A 20,482-nucleotide genomic window follows, 5' to 3' on the forward strand; every position below is an offset into this window, starting at 1 on the left:
AGCTTTATGTAGTAGAGGAGAAAGATGATTTTATATGAGATTTACTTTCCACCTAGAGGAAAGGAGCTATGGACAGCACACACAACACTGGCCTTGCTAACTGAGGCAAGGAAAACCAGGAGATGAAAATCAGCAAGGCGTGGAGTGGCAACGCCAGAGAGCAAGTTAGTTTATGAAAGACATAAAACTGATAGGAGTGTTGGTGACTATTAGTCCAATGGAAAGTCAGAAGAAAAGTTACTACAGTAAAAGGGTGTTGAAGTGTTTGCCTCTCTTCAGAGGATTTTTAATCAAGGAAAAGGGGAAAATAAAATCTTCAGAAAAAATAAATAAATAAAAAGAAAAGAAAGGCCTAGACTGGTAACCAGTGAGAGAATTTTGTTTGGAGCAATTGCTTAAAAACCGTAATAATGGGCCTTCAGGAAGCTCAAAGGTGGTGGTGGGCATGAGTCCAAATATTTGCTCACTTACTAGTTCTCTCAACCAAGGAACTCCCATCCTCCCAGAAGGAGACCTGCCCAAGCCTGTCTAGCAGGTGAAGCTTTATTTGAAGGGCTATACACACACACAAAGTTACTTTCCATATGCATGCTTATTACACAATGAGAGCATGAACTGACTAGAAATGCCAAGCCATGATATCGGACTGGATTCCCTGACACAACTTTATAGAAGTGGACCATACAAAGTCAAATTAAAGGAAATAAAAAAGAACTAGGACAGAGCTACAAGTTCTCTCAATCACACATTTTAAAAAGGTTTAAGTGAGGTATGGTGGCTCACGCCTCTAATCCCAGCACTTTGGGAAGCCAAGGTGGGTGAATTACCTGAGGTCAGGTGTTCAAGACCAGCCTGGCCAACATGGTGAAACCCCGTCTCTACTAAAAAATACAAAAATTAGCCGGGCGTGGTGGAAGGTGCCTGTAATCCCAGCTACTCAGGAGGCTGAGACAGGAGAATCACTTGAACCCAGGAGGTGGAGGTTGCAGTCAGCTGAGATCGCACCATTGCACTCCAGATTGGGCAACAAGAGCAAGACTCCGTCTCAAAAAAAAAAAAAAAAAAAAAAAGGTTTAAACTTACAGAGAATTATTCATTTATTTGTTTACCAAATATAGTAGGTCTGGTACTAGTCAATAGCGATGCAGCAAGCACTAAATCAGGCAAGTTTCATGGAGGTCACTTTCTAGCAGGTGGAGCTTTGTTTCAAGTATTGCACAATCGGGCAGAACAAGTTAGCAAGCACGGATGGTCTCCAGTATGTTTAAAGACAACAAACGATGCATTTGAGTTGCAGTTGTGTTTATCAACGTTTTAACAATCAAGTGCGTTTTGTTTTTGTTTTTGTTTTCGTTTTTTACTTTTTAACTTACAAGTGGCATTCATGCAGAACGGAATACTTTGAAAACCATGGATTTAAGCCCAGTCCCTAAGCTAACCCTCAGATAAGGCACTGAGATGTCAAACCACTTGGCTGAGGTCAGGAATTCCATTTTAGCATTGGTAAGACAGTGGAGATCAAAGCAGAAAGATCCCTGCCCATCTGGAGCTTATGTACATGGAAGAGTTGGGGCCAGAACCTGATCCACTGTCTCCACTCAGTGCATTTTCCAGGGAGCCAACTAAAGCTGCTGCAATGTCTTAGAGAATTATTTATATGATTCTCGAAGGCAGCTTTTTCATTATTTGCCTCATAAATTTTATAGTTTAGAATTAGATGGAGTAGAGCATAAATATTAAAGTTGGGTTCACCACTTGGATAAATTGAATTAGCATATGTTACTTCCAAAATACCAAAGAGTTCTCCAAGGAGTTCTATTAAGGGGAGGGAAAAGGTATTTATCTTTAGAGAGAGAATTTAACAATACTGCCTCTTAGGGACATACAAATATTAGAAAATTTATGGCACCATAATTTCTAGCACTATAGGATAGTTTTTAAATTGTTTCCTGCAGAAGCTCAACTCTAACAAAAACACAATCTTCACACTCCCAAATACTAACACCGCATCCTTTTCCTCCAGCCAGCAGTTTCCTCTGCACCAACAACCAGGGGTTCTCTTTCCTGTTTATAATAGTGCCATTCAATTACCTTGTACACTGAGAAAAACATATAACATTTTTTTTCTTCTTAGAAATGACCATAAATCCAGGTTAGTTTGAAAAGCATTAAAGTCTTCTGTGCGGATTATAAAAAGGATGACAGTAAAATATCATCCAATAGTAGCTTACGATATATTCTCTACAGTGCTGTTATCCCTTATTATTCATCTCTGCCCCAGGGCTTTTCTTGAGACTTATTTAGAAGTCCTCAAAAATAACAGTACACCTGTTATATTTTTTACAGTTCTCATCTAGCATAAAAATAAGTTGAGATGTGAAAAGAAGATATAATTCTACATCTGACACAAAAAATAATTCTACATCTTAAGTTATTGTTTTCCTACTAAAATATTAATATTTTCAGAATTAAAAGGATTAAAGATAGCCAAAGGATTATACTATCTTAAATATTAATACAGCGCTTTACTCTTTCTTATTGTCATTATACTTTTTTCCTTTCATTTTTGACATAAACTTAAAAAACATCAATGGAAACACCTATTGCTAAAAATCAAGACAGAATAATGAAAACATCTTTTTGGCATTTAACAAAGAATAGTTCATTCAATGAATATCCAAACCTTTATTTTCAAAATAGTTTACAAATATGACTATCTGAACATTTTTGGCACTCTTCACTTAATACATGCCAAATTTAGAACAGGGCAAATCATTCCACTTGGCACCTAACTGTCCAAAAGATACTTGCTAAAGAGCGCCATGGCCTCCATACACAGACATGAGTGAGTTAAGAATGAAAAGTATTCTTGTTTATGACCTGCTAATATTGGTGGATTTCATATTAATTAAATATTCTTTTAAAATCCCAAAGTCTAGGATGACATGCTATAAAGGACATTTAATATATCTAAAACACAATAAAAAAAATTTAAACATCAAAAAATAAGTTTAAAAAATTGCACAAATTATAAAGTTGGTGTCAGAGTAAGTACTCAGCTAAGCAAACACTGAGTGAGACCCTACCAGTCACATCCTATCCTGGGCCTGCTCCTGATTTTCCTAGACTAATATACTTATCCTAACAGTGCTGACATTGCTTAAAACAGTTTTGGTACTCTTTTTTTTTTGAATGCCTTCTGAGTTGGATTATGACACACAGAAGAACATCAGTATCTCCACTTCATTCGCTTCTTGATTTTCTCAGTTAAACTAAATATATCTGTACCCCTTCTTCAAAATTTTCTGAAAATTACTTTGTCAATTTTCAAAAAAGATGGGGATTAACTACCAGTAAGATATTCATCAATTTGTTCTACAAGCACTGAGTAATGCCACCAACCTTTCATTTTTTGGAGAAGTTAAAATGTGATCTGAAATGTTTATGGAAATGCATTGTTCACAAGACAGTTCTTTGCAGATTTAGGTGTAACTGTTTTAACACTTAAACGAATAATCACATAAGCGAAACTCTAAGTATAGAAAAAAGAACATTTGTATTCATATTACTTTCTTATGTTGTGTTAAAAAAAAAAAAGATTTCTTAGAGGCTGTAATACTTCCAAATTTTCTTTTTAAAAACTTCATTATGGAAAATCTCAAATATATCCAAAAGTAGAGAGAACAGTATAATCAAGTGAATGTACTCATCACCCATCTTCAACTGTTAACATAGTCAATTTTATCTCATTTATATTCTCATTCAGTCTCTCTTCCTTTCTGTCACAGAATTATATTAAAGCAAATCTCAGCTGTCTACTCATCCAGTTCTGCAATAAATCTGTTCCTATCTCTAAAAGATAAGTAATCTTTTAAAAATACAACCATAATCTACTTCAAACTTTAAAAAAATCAAAATTTCTTAATAAAGATACCTAAGTCTAAGGAAAAAAAGTCAAATGTCAAGAAAAACAGTACCCTGAAAGATGTAATACTCAAACATGCAATTAAAAGGCAGCATTCTCTTAATGTAGAGAGCTGGAAATCAGGGTCTTTAATGGGGAAATCTAAGAATGGCATGCCAAATTTGTAACATGTGCATAGGAACAATTTTTCTTGGTTGACAGCATTCATCAGAATGTCGAGAAGCCTGAGATCCAAAACATTTAAAGACTTTCTGCCTCTGGTTATGATTGTGCGTGCTTAGTGCCACCTCACCTCACATTGCCAGGAAGGATTAGTCAAGTAGGAAAACAAATCCACCTAAAATAACTTAGAGATCAAACTGAATTCAACTCAGCTTGTACTGAGCATACACTAGGTGCAAGACACTGGGTTAAACCTTTAGAAACAAAGATAAATTTGACCTAGTTAATGTATACTCTAGAATGAGAAGGGACCAAACAGATTAATAATAATAAGTATAATAGAATGTGATGAGAAAGTGCTTGCTTTAGGTGTTTTCATGGAGATTCAGATGAAGAAGCAATGATGTCAATTTAGGCGGGGCGGGGGGGTGGTAAAAGAGGGTTCGCTAGAATCCATAAGAAGAGAGAATTAAAGGCTGCCAGCAGTGATACCAGTAGCCATGTTGCATATCAATATCCTCCACATACAAAGATTTTACTTATAACCCTTGCCAAGAGACATGAATAAATGTATTTACTAGCACGTATATTTCCCTTACTGGACAGAGAGAGAGAGAGATGAACACAAAAGCTGAAGAAAAGAGTTTTTGTTTAAATTGTGTCTGGAAAGTTGAATAGTTCATCAGATCTGGAGAGGAGATTCAGTGAAAAGGGAAGGGAAGTCATTCGGAGAAGGAGAAAAGCAGGAACAAAGGGGTGGAAATTACCGGCAGGTTGGGGAACCAGCAGAGTGGTGACCTTAGAGCTCAGTGTGTGGGAGGGCCCAGATGACTGGAAATGCCTGCTGAGACCATGGATGGATGGGAACCTTCCAGGCCAGACCCAGCCCTCTATTCTGTGGCCAGAGGAGAGCCATTCACAGAATGATGGGTGCTCAATGTTTATTGAACTGGTAGTTCCCTGAATTAGCTAGATAGAGACAGGTGAGAGAGAAGCAGGCTACTTAAGATGCGTTGCAATAGGTCTAGAGTGGTAGTAGTAGAAAAAGATATGAGAGGACACATACAACATTTCACACATTTCAGAAATCATTATTCCAATTCTGACTCTGACACTTCCTAATATGGGGTTGTGGACAAACTATTTCCCTTAGTTTCTGTCCTCTTATTTGCAGAAGTGGGGATAAAATTGGCTAATTCCTGAGTTGTCATAACAATAGAATAATTATATGCAAAGCATCTGGTAGAATATCTAGCACAGACTACTCAATATGAAGTAGCCATCTTATTATCAATAAAACTTATTTGATGTGAATCTATTTTAATATGCTCATTATCTAATCTTATTCCTACATTAAATATTTACACCATACAACTACTAGTGTGATCAATCCATCTAATGAACAGTACCCATTATGAATCTGTTTCTAGAAATGTAAACTGAACATGATTTATCTGCATTTCTAGGTAGATGTTAGATTCTCTTTCAATGTTATTGTCTCTAAATTCACTGGTCATGTATTCAGAGAGCACTAAATACCAAACTAGTGTCATAAGGCATCAAGAAAATAGTTAGTTGCTATCCTCGAGGAACTGACAACCCCAGTGAGACAAACAGGTGTGACCTTCAAGTAACCATGGCCCAGATTTGGCACAAGAGATGGAAATACTAGCAATGAAGTACCCAATTCTGTGGATGCATCTGCTGGTAAGATGCTAAATCACATGTTCCAGGAGGTTACTACTCAAGCGTTTTTTTAGGTTTGTGGGTTTCTTCCGCATGATACTATATTATAAATCAATTGTAACTCTGGAACTAACAGCATTACAAAAGATCGGTCACTCTCAGAAGCCTTACTACTTGCCTGAACACCACATCATTATTAAAGCATCATCCAACAAAAGTATCTTTGTTATACACTGAGATGAATAATTTCAAACCATTTTCATGTAAGATGTTCTGGCTCAGATCTGTCCCAGCCTTTGAAGCTGAAGCTTTAGGGGGCAAAAACAGCTGGAGTTTAGGAAAGATTTTTGCTAAAGGCAGGAAATAATGATAAACATATTCCAGGAGATTTCAGATGTGTTAGTGAAAGCTTCACACAAAATAAACGCCTAAGGCCAGAGGAAAATGGATTTCGCTTTTTGTATGGCACTATGAGAAGAAACAGTGGTCCTGGGGATGCTTAACAAAAACCACCTACATAATTATTCAAATATTTCTCTTTGACACATACATGTCTCTTTGACACACATATTGAGAGAAACATCAATACTACTCTGTAGGGAAACAACAGTAAAACACAAACACTAATTTTCAAAGAAACTTTCATTGATGATGTAAATATAAATGTGTACCCTGGAGAAATCACTGATTCCCACATTTTAGCAAGCAAATCTTATTTCTAAATACACACTTGTATTTACCCCCATCTACCTACGGTTGAAGCTCCAGGCTACATATTACCGTTGAATGAAGGTTGGATTAAGAGGCTAATCTAAGGCTATATATAGGCAGCAACACCAATTTAATCTCCGCCCTCTCCAACCTCCCCACCCTCCACTCCCTATTTCCATAAATCTCAAGATCTGAGTTACAAAGAGAACCAAGAACTCTAGCAGAGCAAAGAAGCCCTTCCCTCCCCCAGGCTGTCTCTCATAAACGAAGTATTAGTGCAAGTGTAAATTGTTTCCAAACATCCTTAACAAGCAACACTAGGCGATCAGGTCCGGTTTTCTTCTACAGCTTCCACAGAGGCCAAAGAGATGACAAGTAGTGGGGAGGGCGAGGATTACCAACGTAAAAACTACCTTCTCCCGAGTCTGTCCTCACTGACTCGCTAGTAATGGGGCGCTCTCCTCCCGACCCCTAGCCCAGAGCCCTGGCCCCAGCCTCCCCGGGAGCCGCGTCTGGCGGTGCCACGCACGAGACCATGTGCACCCGCCACTTCTCACCGCGTGGCTGGCCCCCACCAGCCCGCCTGCGGTCCCAGGGTCTCCCGGGGCGGCCAAACGTTGCGAGTCCGAGGTCTTCATCCCAGGTCACTGACACCCCGTAAGCGCGGTGATGATGAGGTGGAGCGGGGGCTTCTCCACCCCGAGGCAGGAAGCCGCCCCAGGAGGCACATGCTTCCTCCCCGCTAGCTCCGGCCCGATGGAAGCCCCGGCGGGGCGGCAGTCGCTGCTCTCGCAACCCTCCCGGCACCCCCTTGTCTCACCTGGGCTGCTTCTCACCTGTCCGAGGAGGTAGCGACGACGCGCAAGGCTGGGGGCTGCGGCGATTCGTGCAGCAGCAGCGGCGGCAGCGGCAGCAGCGGCAGCAGACAATGGAGGAGTGAAGGACAGACACATTGACATAGACACACGGAACCCGGCGCAGCCCCGCCTCCCGTACCGCCCCCGCCTCCCAGACCGCCCCTGCCCAGACCGCGCCACTCCTGGGGGTATAGTGGGGGTACGGCGACAACTGGGAACCTCTGCACGCCCCAAAAAGCCGTCGCTGAGCACAGAACTGCCAGCTGTAGCATTTTCAATATTGCATGTGGCGAAATATTCGAACCGGACAGGATAGGGGTGCGGAACGTATAAGAGGAATTTAATTCCCCCCTTCAGCTTTCTGCATTTGGCTTTTCCCTCCCCGGTTTCTCCAATGGCGATCTCTTGCTACCACCTCCTGCGGCTCCTCCTCCTCGGCCGGGCCAATGACAGGCGGCGGGCGGTGACTGCCGCTGGGCCTGCAGAGACCGCCAGCCTGGCTCGCCCGAGCTCGCCCGCTGTCCGCCAGCCCGCGGGAGGGAGGAGAGAAGCGCAGCGTTTCCGCGGTTGGCTACTCAGTGTCTTGGTCTCAAGTTGCCTCATTGCGGCTGGCGTTCCCAATACAGACGCATCTTTTCTTTTTTAATACTTCCTAAGAAACAGAATAACCTTCAAGCTGGCGGGAGCAATGGTTCACATAAAGAAAGGCGAGCTGACCCAGGAGGAGAAGGAGCTGCTGGAAGTCATCGGGAAAGGTACGGGTGCTGGGCTGCGACGCCGACGAGGCCAGCCTGGCCGGGGGGCGTGGCAGATCCGGAGGGGCGCCCCTGGCCTGCGTGACCTTTGGCTGCGGTTCTGCAAGGTTGGCAGCCTGGAACCGGGAAAGAGCGTTTCTCCCTTTGGTCTGGGAAGGGTTGCGGGGGCGGAGAGGTGGGGAGGCAGAAGCAGTACTGGGACAGGAGAGGTAGTTACAGAGGCTCGGCCTCTAAATCCGCTTTTGGTAACGTAAGGATTTCCACGCCCCGCCTTAGATTAATGCGAGCGTCCCGAGGTGTGGGCCCCAGTGTGTGAATTCTTCACTGCTCCCCGGGGATTTTGACTGCGTTCGGTCCTGGTAGTTTCAGGTTCTTAGGCAGGTGTCTAAATGGCCCTTTAGACTTCCGCAGGCCGAATGATCTGGATCCTTTGCCGATCCCCGCCCCCGCTTGGGAGTGGAGGGCGCCCTTAGGGAGAGGGGTGCTTCATAAGGGCACAGAACTAGGTCTGTAGTTTGCTGCATTGAGACTTCCGCATCCAGGGCCTCCCTGGCTTCCAGAAGCTCCGACAGCCTCAGGAACCCTAGAGAGACAAGGAAATTGACGAGGCCTCCACACCCACCCCTTGGCCCACGTTGCACAGATGCGACCTTCTAATCGCGCTCCTTCGCGCTTTCTTGTCCACTCTCCCAGTGCGTGCCCCACTTCCGCTGTGCTGAGTCCCAGCGGGGAACCCCGAGGACGAGCCAGAAGCCATATTTCCCCGGAGTCCCCGAGTGGACGTCCCAGAGGAGTTCCCTGCCGAGTCCCGTTACCTGGCAGGTGACATCAGCGTGACTGCATACTTCTCCTGCACCCTCACGGTGCGGGAATGGGGATGCGTGGGACTCCGGGCAATTAATGTGGTGATTTTAAACTCAATAATAGGATGGCTATGTTTGTCCTCGAATGGCAGAGGTGCCAGTCATTGCAGCATAAGGCTTCCCAGTTTCCAGTTTTATTTACTTAGTAGCCAGGCCGAAATGTGGGATCCTAGAGAATAAGGCAGATTTATTCTTCATAGAGACAAGGAAATTCTACATGCGAAGGAGAAAAAAATCAGGTTTGAACTCAACAGGTGCTGATGAGCTGAGCCCACTCGATCTGATCTCAACTACTCTAAGTCAGTCACAGCTATGTATATCAATGATGTGTTCTTTGCCTGGAATTTGGGAATTTGGGTTAGAGTTTACATTGTACTGCATGGTTCTCTCTGACCTATTTGGCATTTCAGTCTTTCAGTTCTTCCTGTCTCTGGGTAATTGCTCCCTGCCTTTGATGGCTCCGGGATTCAATTAAGCAAACATGTAAGTTCTCGCTGTTTGCCAGGTACTGTGTTGGGCGCAAAGGAGACAAAGGATCCACCAGGGACAAAAATTATTTTAAGCAGTACAGAGCTAGTACATGTCCTCTCTCTCTCTCTCTCTCTCTCTCTCACTCTCACTCACTCTCCCTCTCTCTCTCGTTTGTTTGAGACAGGATCTCACTCTTCACCCAGGCTGGAGTTGCAGCTCTCTGCAGCCTCCACCTCCCTAGTGGCTGGGACTATAGGTGTAAGCCACCATGATGGCTACTTTAAAAAGATTTTTTTTTGTAGAGATGGGGGTCAGCGGGGGGCGGTTCTCCCTATGTTGCCCATAGGGAGGTCTGGTCTCGAACTCCTGGGCTCAAGTGAGCCTCCTGCCTCGGCCTCCCTAAGTGCTGGGATTACAGGCATGAGCCACTGGGCCTGGCCCATCATGTGATCTCTTAAAAGTGAAAAATAATGAGCAGTTTTATAAATTGAGTCTTTGAGAGGGGAGAAAGGATTCCTTGGATATATTCTCAGGTGTCCACCAGTATTTATTTCAAAGATCATATACACCTAAATTAATGTGCATTTATTTTGGTTAGTGCTGTGATATTTCTGGGCTCATATGGTGCATCAAGTTGCATGAGTGCACTGATGCTTTCATCACTTTAATTGGGCCATGCCAGTGAGAAAAGAACTGATGTGGACCTAGTATGTGACGCATTCTTGCCAAATGAAGGTCTATGGGACATCACTTGCACTCATAAAGAAAAGTAATGGGAGATATGAGAAAAACAATCACAGCCAGCGTTTATTGACTGTTACTGCAAGCCACACATAATATTAAGTACTTTACATATATTAATGCATTTAATTTTGATGAGCTATTTTAAGCTATGACAGTATGAGAGACGGCATGGGATAGTGGTTAACCATGCAGGTCTGGTTTGAAATTCTAACTCATTTACTGGTAATGTGGCCTTTGGGCAAGTGACTTTTCCTGAGCCTCAAGTACTCTGTGTGAAAAATAGGAATAATAATAATAATAGCCACCTCACAATGTTGTTACAGGGATGAAAGTAGTTAGTATAGTTAAAGCATTTAAAACACTGCTTGTGTTTGTGATAAATATGGTAATCTTCACTTTATAGGCAAGGAAACTGAGGGACTGGGAAGTTAGGAAACAGTGTCAAACAGGTAAGTGGCAGAGAAGAGGTATCACAGGGCCCATAGGTAATAAATAGGCTGTACTTAAAAACAAACTAAACAAAACTTGAAACCAGTGCCATAGCAGTCCATACAATATTCACTTTGAGAGGCCATTTAGTTTTAGCAAAACAACATCTGTCAAGTTAACTCAGTTTTAAATGTTACTGATTTTGTAGTTCTGTGTGCATTAAATTTAAATTTTTGTTTTATAGTTGAAGAAAGGTCATAAGCAAAGTTTATATTTGTGCCGAAGAGAGGCATTTTTTTTAAAGTGGGTGAAGTGAGGAGTTTTTTTTTTTTTCTTTCATAGATTTTTCAACTTTGAAGAACTCTAGACTAGACAGTAAGTTCTAGTACTTTGAACTAACAATAACTTTTCAGCAAAGTCTGGCCTGGCATCTTGGCCAATCTGAAATAAACTCAGCAAACATTTAAGTGATTTCCATCTGCCAGCCACTGCTCTCCAGAAATTACCAGACTGTAAGCGGGGCTTTTTATTTATTAGAATGCCAAGAAGTTCCAGATGAAAATGAAAATCTGTTTCCAACATACCCATTTAAATCATAGTTAATGACAGCATTCATTTAACGATATATAAGAGAAAATTGAACTGTGTTTAACTGGCTTATATTACTTGTAGAGTGACCCGTTCTTCTAAGCTTTGATACCTTTTTCATTAATCTCCAAGCAAGCACTATTATGAAATAAATTAAACCTTTTTTAAGGCTATGAGCTAGATAATTTTCCCATTACTTCTCTTACTTAGTACCTGAAATTCCTGGGCTCACTGTTGCTAACAAGAAAGTATTATACTTCTTTTTTTTTTTTTTCCTTATCTGTGTAAAGGAGCTATGAAACAGGTTTGGATAATAAGGCTTTTTCTTACCAACTTTATTGAGATACAATAAATTGCACATATTACAGGTACACACTTTTTTTTTTAATCAGTTTTGATTTAAATATACATCTGTGAAACCATCACTAAGAGCAACACAATGAACATCTTCATCACCCCCTAAAAGGGCCTTATGCCTCTTTGTGATTTGTCACTACCTTCACCCCTATCTGCAGGCAACCACTAACAGATCTCTGCCTCTGTTGATTAGATTTCTCTATTCTACAGTTTTATATTGGTGAAATCATACAATAAGTATCCTTTTTTTGAGGGGGGCTGGCTTCTTCCATTCAACAGTATGATTTTCGGGTTCATATTTATTGTGTATACCAATAGTACGTAGATTATTTTCTTCTTTCATTTCCACTGGAAGGATATACTACTATTTGTGCATCCATTCACATTGATGCCCAATTGTTGTTTCCAATTTGGGATTATTGAAATAAGATCCTATTCTAAGGTCCTGTGTCATTAATAATGCTTCTAGTGTCGTTATGGTTGAGAAACATTCAAGTCTGCTTATAACCAATTATAATACAGCTTTCAGAGAAAAAAATTAACTTAAAATATATGGTTACCATTAGTTGGATGACTGGACAGGTTATGCAGCCTATATGGGCTTCATTATCTTCATTATGTTCATTCTCACAACAACAGCTCTTTTAGCTACTCTCAATTTTTTTTTTTTTTTTTTTTTTTTGAGACGGAGTCTCGCTCTGTCGCCCAGGCTGGAGTGCTGTGGCCGGATCTCAGCTCACTGCAAGCTCCGCCTCCCTGGTTCCCGCCATTCTCCTGCCTCAGCCTCCCGAGTAGCTGGGACTACAGGCGCCTGCCACCTCGCCCGGCTAGTTTTTTGTATTTTTTAGTGGAGACGGGGTTTCACCGTGTTAGCCAGGATGGTCTCGATCTCCTGACCTCGTGATCCGCCCGTCTCGGCCTCCCAAAGTGCTGGGATTACAGGCTTGAGCCACCGCGCCCGGCCGCTACTCTCAATTTTATACTGTGCTCCGTAATACTAATTTAAGATCATTTTGTTACAAAGTCTAAAAATAGGTATGAGTAGGAGACCTTTTAGAAACATCACACAAATTCACGATTTCAAAATGCATGTTATACTTAGAGGTCTCCACTGTGTGTGTGTGTGTGTGTGTGTGTGTGTGTGTCACGGAGTCTCACTCTGTCACCCAGGCTGGAGTACACTGGTGCACTCTCGGCTCACTGCAACCTCCATCTCCCAGGTTCAAGCAATTCTCCTACCTCAGCCTACTGAGTAACTGGGATTACAGGTGTGTGCCACCACGCCTGGCTAATTTTTGTATTTTTAGTAGAGATGGAGTTTCACTTTTAAAATATATTTACAGCTTTATATCTATGATATCAAAATCTATATCCATATGTTCTTGTTTTAAAATTAAGGCACTTTAAACATTTTTATATGATTTTACTTATACGTAAACACTCTAACAACTAACAAAGCCAAATAGATTTCTAAATCCTTACCTCGATTATATATTCCTTAAAATATCCATTTTCATGGATTCCAATAAATAGTGATTGCTGTCCAGCTGGGCACAGTGGCTCATGCCTGTAGAGTGACCCCTCTGCACTTTGGGAGGCAGAGGCAGGAGGATCACTTGGACCCAGGAGTTTGCAACCAGCCTGAGTCTCAACATAGTGAGACCCACTGTTATAAAAAAATGTAAAAATTAGCTGGGTGTGGTGGCATGCACCTGTAGTCCTGGCTACTCAAGTGGTTGAGGCAGGAGGATTGCTTGAACCCAGGAATTCAAGACTGCAGTGAGCTGTGATCATGCCACTGCACTCCAGCTTGGGCGATGGAGTAAGGCCCTGTATCTATAAAAAATTAGAATAATAATAATGAATAATGATTGAAATCTATACGTGTTTGAAACTCATGGCTGTGTGATGAATTGCCGAAAACAGAATGTTTGTTTCTCCTGTTCTGTTTGTTTTGGCTACATCTGCTTGACTTTAGTAGAGACCCGTGTTCCCGATCTAGATATTAGAAATGTCCCAATGAATTATATTGTGCTGCTCTGAATACAAAATAAAAAGATCTAATAAAGGCTTATATGTGCTCCACAGTTATCCCTGAGATAACTGTGGGATGGATATTATTATCCTTATTTCGTAGGTAAGGAAACAGAGTTTTACAGGTCTTTTTATTTATTTATTTACTTATTTTTTTGAGACAGAGTCTCGCTCTTGTCACCTAGGCTGGAGTGCAGTGGTGTGATCTTGACTCACTGCAACCTCCGCCTCCTGGGTTCAAGCAATTCTCCTGTCTCACCCTCCTGAGTAGCTGGGACTACAAGCACGTGCCACTACGCCCGGCTAATTTTTGTATTTTTTTTTTTTTTAGTAGAGATGGGGTTTCACCATGTTTGCCAGGCTGTTCTCGAACTCCTGACCTCAGGTAATCCACCTGCCTTGGCTCCCAAAGTGCTGGGATTACAGGCATGAGCCACCACGCCTGGCCAAGTTTTGCAGGTCTTGTTCCATTTTATAGTATTCCTGAAAAAGCTATAATATAGTAGAAGAGAGAGCAGTAACACTAAGAATATCATTCTTTTTTGAGACAGGGTCTCACTTTGTTGCCTAGGCTGGATTACAGTGGCATGATCATAGCTCACTGCAGCCTCCACCTCCTGGGCTCAAGTAATCCTCCCACCTCAGCCTCCTGAGTAGCTGGGACTACAGGTGCATGCCACCACACCTGGCTAATTTTTTAGAAAATTTTTTGTAGAGATGGGGTCTCACTATGTTGTCCATGCTGGGAAAATATTATGTACGTAATCTCTTCTCTCCTAAAATGCTTGTTCATCCAGATAAAGTGATCAATTCCACCCTAATGAGGCAGGTTATGCTGTATTTTCTTCTTTGGTTTGAGCAGTTGGAGAAATTCTCTAAAGGGAAATAAATCACTAATTATTACTTTCATTAGTTTAGGTCTGTTGTTTCTTACCTCCAATGAAGGTAAATGTTGGCTCCTTGCACATCCCTTCTTATGGCACTCTATCTTCCACCCCCAGTAGTTTGTTAAATCAGATTTAACACATTTATTTCCCAGAATAAAGCAATTAATCTTCTACACTTACTTGTAAAATATTATTTAAGTCTACTATGGACAGTAGGAATGACATAAAGTAAAAATCCTTCTGTGTGAGCCATGTGTTTCACATTTCTATGCTATTCTGGACCTTCTATAATTTCCGACCAATGTCATTACATTGTGAACACCAAACTGGAAATCAACACAGTCTTTCCTCTTGGAGTGTTTTGCTCATCCATGTTCCAAATCTATTTTTATTCTCTAGAAGCCCAATCTGTTTCAGATTATTTTTCTCATTCCAGTCCCTGCATTTCAAAAGGCTAACCTTAACCTGTTGAGTGGTGCGTGTGTGATTGTGGATATGTGTACGTGTGTGATATAATAAGAAATATCTATTTGGTCTCTGCCCCTAGTCCTAACACAGAGCTCCTAAAACCCATATAATCTCCTGAGCAATAGGGGTGCTGGGTGCATCTATTGTTCTAATATTTGGTCTTTGACCCTGCTACCTGACACAGAGTTTCTAATCCCTTGGAATTTCCTGGGCATTAGAAATGTCTTTTGTTCTAATGAGGTGACTGTTGGATAGCTTCAGGATGGGGGCTGGTCATGAGAAAGTTCAAGCCATGATTAGAAGGTTGAAATTTTCAACTCCACCCCTCCCCCCATCTTCAGGAAAGGGAGAGGAGCTGAAGACTGACTTAATAATAGGTCACGCCTATATGATCAAGCTTGCATAAATATTATTGAACTACCGGTTGCTGAGAGCTTCCAGATTGCTGAACTCATGGAAGTTCTTGGAAGAATGGGTGCCTGGAAAGAGTGTGGAATCTCTGTGCCCTGTGCCACATACCTTGCTCTTTGTCCCTCTTCCATCTGGCTGTTCATCTTTTTCCTTTGTAATATTATTTGCAATTGATGGGTAAATGTAAGTAGTGTTTCCCTGAGTTCTGTGAGCTGTCCTAGCAAATTATAGAACATGAGGAGGGGATCATGGGAACCCTGACTTATAGCCAGTCAGAAGTACAGGGGCTTATGATTGGCATCTGAAGTGAGTACAGTCTTGTAGACTGAGCCCTTTACCTATTAGATGTGACTCTAACTTCAGGTAAACAGTGTTAGAAATGAGTTAAATTATAGGATACCCATTGGTGTCCAGTGGAGAATTGCTTTGTGTATATGGGGGAAACCCCCATATATCTGGTGTCAGAAGTGAAGGATTGAGACTATTGAGTGAGAGTTTGGCAGGAGAGAACAGTTTGTTTTCCATTATGTATACATCATCTTTAAAATATATTGTTCCCTTACAGAGTATATTAACTTAGATTGTTGGCTGTTGGGCAGACATCTTAGAGAATTATCAGCCTGTTCTCTAATGAGAACCAAATGTTTATGGTCTTAATCCCCATTCTACTCTTCACATGTAGTAGGCTTTGACATGCTCATAATCCCTATAGTATTCTCCTTTTCTTGCAAAAACATCTCCTGGGCAGATAGAAAAAGATAGAAAATAACTTTGGTTCTCCGTGGAGAATGGGATTTGGATAAAGCATCTTCCTCAAGAGAAAGTGGGGTGCAGGGTTTTTTGCTCTGCTTTTATTCTTCTATAAAGATTTTTGAGAAAGTCTCTGATGAGAAGCCACAGGTATCAATAAGGTTTCATGCAGAACTGGCTTGCATGCTCACACACACAAGAGCTTGGCCCTCTCATAGCCATTCAGCCAGTGATACTAACTGCTTTCAGATGGAATACAGGGTCAGAAAAATGCACTATTCATATATATATATATATACACACACACATATACATAAAATAGCTGCCATCATACTCCAGGGACATGTAGATCATTCACTTGACGTTTTCCCAACAGAGCTATTTCTCTGTCTATCTAGGAGACATTTCTGTTTCTCCTCTGTTGGTGAGGGGAACTCGGGTGACTTGCTTAAGAAGTGGGTCAGAGAGAAAGAAGCATGCTCATCTTTACTTTGCATTTCATCTTTAACTCTAGAAGGCTAGCAGAGTTTAGCACATTCTCACACTACAAGTCTAAATTTAAAGAGAGGAAATAACCTGGTTGGGAGATTTACCTATTCTTTTATATTCTTTTATAGGAGAGGCTTATCTTAGCCTTTCTCCCTCAGCACATTCAATTTCATTGTTCTCTTCCCAGTAAATCAGAAATTTCTTGGCAAAATGTGTGGCTGACTTGTGCTAATGATAATAGCAACATTCTCTCCTGCAAGTATACTTCTGTCATTATGCCTTGTAGAATACTGGAAAAACCTGACAACTGTGGCCCAATTATAGCTTCTTTCCAGATTTACAGAGGAGTGACCTTCAGGTTTACATTAGTTGACTTTCGGGGTGGTGAGTACTGATCACAGAGCACTTTTATGTAGTACTAGGCATTAAAGATATGTTTCACCTAAGTATTTCCAAACCAAGCATTCTATTATGAATATGCCATCAATTCACCAGATGTGGTGCTGACAAATTATATAAATACTGACTGCATTTTGAATTCCAAGTATTACATTGACTGGAATTTAAGCTTCAGATGGTGATTTGGATTAGATGCCCTTTAAGATTTTTTTCAGTATTAAATCTTATGCTTTGTGGTTATTGTATTACTGCCAACAGGAAAATGTGGCCAATGTAATATGCTTTAAGGTCAGTGAAAATAAAAACAAGATGAAGCTATTTTTAGTTTCTGTAAATCTATTCTACTGGACAATTAATTTGTAAAATAAATAGTATGTGATTGGATGTTTCATTTCTTAGCAACCTACACTGACTAGACTTACTTTTACAGGTAACTCCTTAAAGTTTATTTCCTTGATGTTAGATTTTTCTCTTATTCTAGTGATAAATAACCTTACTTTTCATTTTTTTTTTTTTCAAGGTACTGTCCAAGAAGCTGGAACATTATTATCCAGCAAGAATGTTCGTGTCAACTGTTTGGATGAGGTAAGATTTTGGAAGTTTAATAAAGGATTTTACTTTCTAAAAGAAGAGATAATATATCAATTTTTTTTTTTTTTTTTTTTTTTTTTTTTTTGAGATGGACTTTTGCTCTTTCGCCCAGGCTGGAGTGCAGTGGCACAATCTCGGCTCACTGCAACCTCCGCCTTCCGCTTTCAAGTAATTCTCCTGCCTCAGCCACCCGAGTAGCTGGGATTACAGACACCCACCACCACTCCCAGCTAATTTTTGTATTTTTAGTAGAGATGGGGTTTCACTATGTTGACCTGGCTGGGCTCAAACACTGACCTCATGATCCTCCTGCCTTGGCCTCCCAAAGTGCTGGGATTACAGGCACAAGCTACTGTGCCCAGCCTTCAAATTTGTTAATACAAGTTTTTTTTCCTAGCATTTTTGCTCATATTATCCTAATAATTCCTAAACTAAATGTAAGCAAATAGGTCACAAAAGACAAATAAGCATGTAAAAATAGTTTAGTCTTATTAATAATCAAATAAATGCAAATAAAGTCAAAGTCATATTATTTCTTGTCAAGCATGGGGAAAAATGGACTTTTAAATGCTAATGGTTAAGTGTAAATTGATGTACTATTCTGTAGAAACTTTTGGAATATGTATCAGTTTTAACTGAGTATATTATTTGATCCAGCAACTTCACTTCTAGGGAAAGTTAAGTGAATGTAAACTCAATTTCCTAGGATAGTGGCTTCTAAAATAAGTTTTGGAAATGATGGTAACATCTGAGCATTACAGTAGCCATTGGCCATGTGTGACCATTAAACACTTCAAATAAGGAAAGTGTGACTGAGGAACTGGATATTTAGATTCCTTCATGTCTTTCAGTTATTAGCAGCTTTATGGAGGTATAATTAATATACAATAAGCTATACATATTTAAGGTACAAAATTTGTTAAGCTTTGACATATGTATATACCTGTAAAACCATCACTATAATCAAGATAATGAAGATATCCATCACCTCAAAGGTTTCCTCATACCCCTTTGTAATCTCTCCTTCCTGCCCTTCCCCACCCACTCCTGCAGAAAGCATTAATTTGCTTTTAGTCACAGTATATTAGTTTGCATTTCCAAGAATTTCGTATGAATGAAATCACACAATAGGTACTCTTTTTTTTAATCTAGCATCTTTTATTTAGGATAGAGATTCACCTGTGCTGTTCCATATCTTATTCCTTTTTGTTGCTGAGTAATTTTTTTTATTGTGTGTGTATACCATAGTCTTTTTATCCATTCAACGGCTGATAGAGTTTTGGGATGTTTCCCGTTTGGGGACTATTACCGTAAAGCTTCTATGAACATTTATATACAAATGTTGGGATGGACATATGTTTTTATTTCTTTTGAATGATTTATCTCCTCTTTATGGGTTGTATGTTTTTATTCTTTCCATGTTCGATTGTTTTTTATTGGGTGCTAGACATTGTAAATTTTACCTTATTGGGTGTGTATGATTCTGTATTTTGATAAATACTCCTGAGCTTTTTTTCATGAACACAGTTAAGTTACTCGGAAGCAGTTGGATTATTTCAGTTCTAGTTTTTCATGTTTGTTAGGTGGAACTAGTAAAATGCTCAGTGAAGGATTTTTTTCCTGGTGTTGAACTAAGGCACTTCCTTGTCCTCTATGCAATGTTCTCAGATGCTCGAGGTTTTCCAGCCTGGCTGGTGGAACAGGCACTCTTCCTGGCCGTGTGTGAGCTCTGGATGCTGTTCCTTGTAATGCTGTCAGCTAGTTCTTTGCCCAGGCTTGGGTAGTTTCCACATATGCGTGTGTTGATCAGTACTCCAGCCAAACACTCTGAAGAAACCCTCTGCAGATCTTTAGAATTCTCTTTCTGTGCAGCTCTCTTCTGTCCTCTCTTTTACTCTTCCTGGGAACTTAAGTCAACTTGGTGACCCTGGATGCTCAACTCCACTGCCTCAATGCAGTCTGCCAGGCTCAGTCTGGCTGACCTGTCCATATACTGTAACCTAGAAACCCTCTTAAGGTGATAAGCTAGGCAATTGTAGGAGCCAATTCAGTTGCTCTCCCTTTCTCAGGGATCACATGTTTTATTGCCTAACCGACAGTGTCTTGCAAATTGTTATTTCATCTGTTTTTCTGTTACTCTAGGAAGTCGCTTTTGTTACTAATCTTGGCTAGAAGTACCAGTTTCTAATTTTGTTTAATTTTAATTAATTAGAAGTTAAATTTTAATAGCCATATGTGGCTAGTGGCGACTATATTATATAGCATAGTCTAGTGCTAAAAAGTTCATTGGACTTCCATTTCTCATGCAGAAGGGAAAGGGGTTCTGTTAACTCTTTACCCACACATGGGTAGCAAAATTAGTATCAGACAAATTTAAAGCAAAAGTAATTATATGGACATTCTGTCTTATATGTTAAATTAATAATCCACCAAGAACATAATAGCCTTAAGCCTTTTCTTATAAACTTATCAGCTGTAAGCATTGAGGTTCATGAAGAAAAAAATGGTGGTGCTCCAAGAAGAAATCTGTAAGACCGCAATAGCACCTTTTAGAAACTAACAGATTAAATAGAAAAAAAGTAACGTAGGATGTAGAAAATTTGGATAACCCAATTAACAGTACATGGACTGTATATTAGCAGAAAAAAATAGTATATTTTCTTCTTTACATGTATCATTGATAAAAATTAATCCATGTATTATACTATTTTATAAAGGAAATTGTAGCTTATTTCAGACAGCTTTGCTAAATGTAGTATAATACATTTGAAAAGAAACAAAAATATAATCCAAATAATGAAGCACATATCTTGGAATTTGTTTTTTTTGACTCTAAATAATTCTTAGGTTAATGAAGATAAAGCAATAAAAATTGCCGACTGTTTACAACTGAAAATACAACATT

The 20,482-nt window shown here is 40.3% G+C and overlaps 2 protein-coding genes across 3 annotated transcripts in view; one reads left to right on the top strand and one right to left on the bottom strand.

Annotated features, from left to right (window-relative positions):
- The window catches only part of BZW2 (basic leucine zipper and W2 domains 2), a 60,337-nt gene extending 52,865 nt beyond the window's left edge, over positions 1-7,472 (bottom strand). Inside the window, exon 1 of one of the 2 annotated variants that reach the window (XM_007981974.3) lies at positions 7,321-7,472. The gene's annotated coding sequence lies outside the window, so the exon portion shown is untranslated. Of the gene's footprint in view, positions 1-7,304 lie in introns of both variants that reach the window. The other variant, XM_007981978.3, reaches the window with a different exon arrangement.
- Positions 7,473-7,816: 344 nt separating this feature from the next.
- Positions 7,817-20,482, top strand: part of ANKMY2 (ankyrin repeat and MYND domain containing 2) — a 47,140-nt gene continuing 34,474 nt past the window's right edge. Inside the window, exons 1-2 of the mRNA XM_007981979.3 lie at positions 7,817-8,096; positions 17,507-17,571. Coding sequence (XP_007980170.1) covers positions 8,030-8,096; positions 17,507-17,571 — 132 coding nt within the window. The 5' untranslated portion in view covers positions 7,817-8,029. The remainder of the gene's footprint in view (positions 8,097-17,506; positions 17,572-20,482) is intronic.

This window comes from Chlorocebus sabaeus, chromosome 21 (assembly GCF_047675955.1).
Source record: "Chlorocebus sabaeus isolate Y175 chromosome 21, mChlSab1.0.hap1, whole genome shotgun sequence".
NCBI classification, from domain to species: Eukaryota; Metazoa; Chordata; class Mammalia; order Primates; family Cercopithecidae; genus Chlorocebus; species Chlorocebus sabaeus.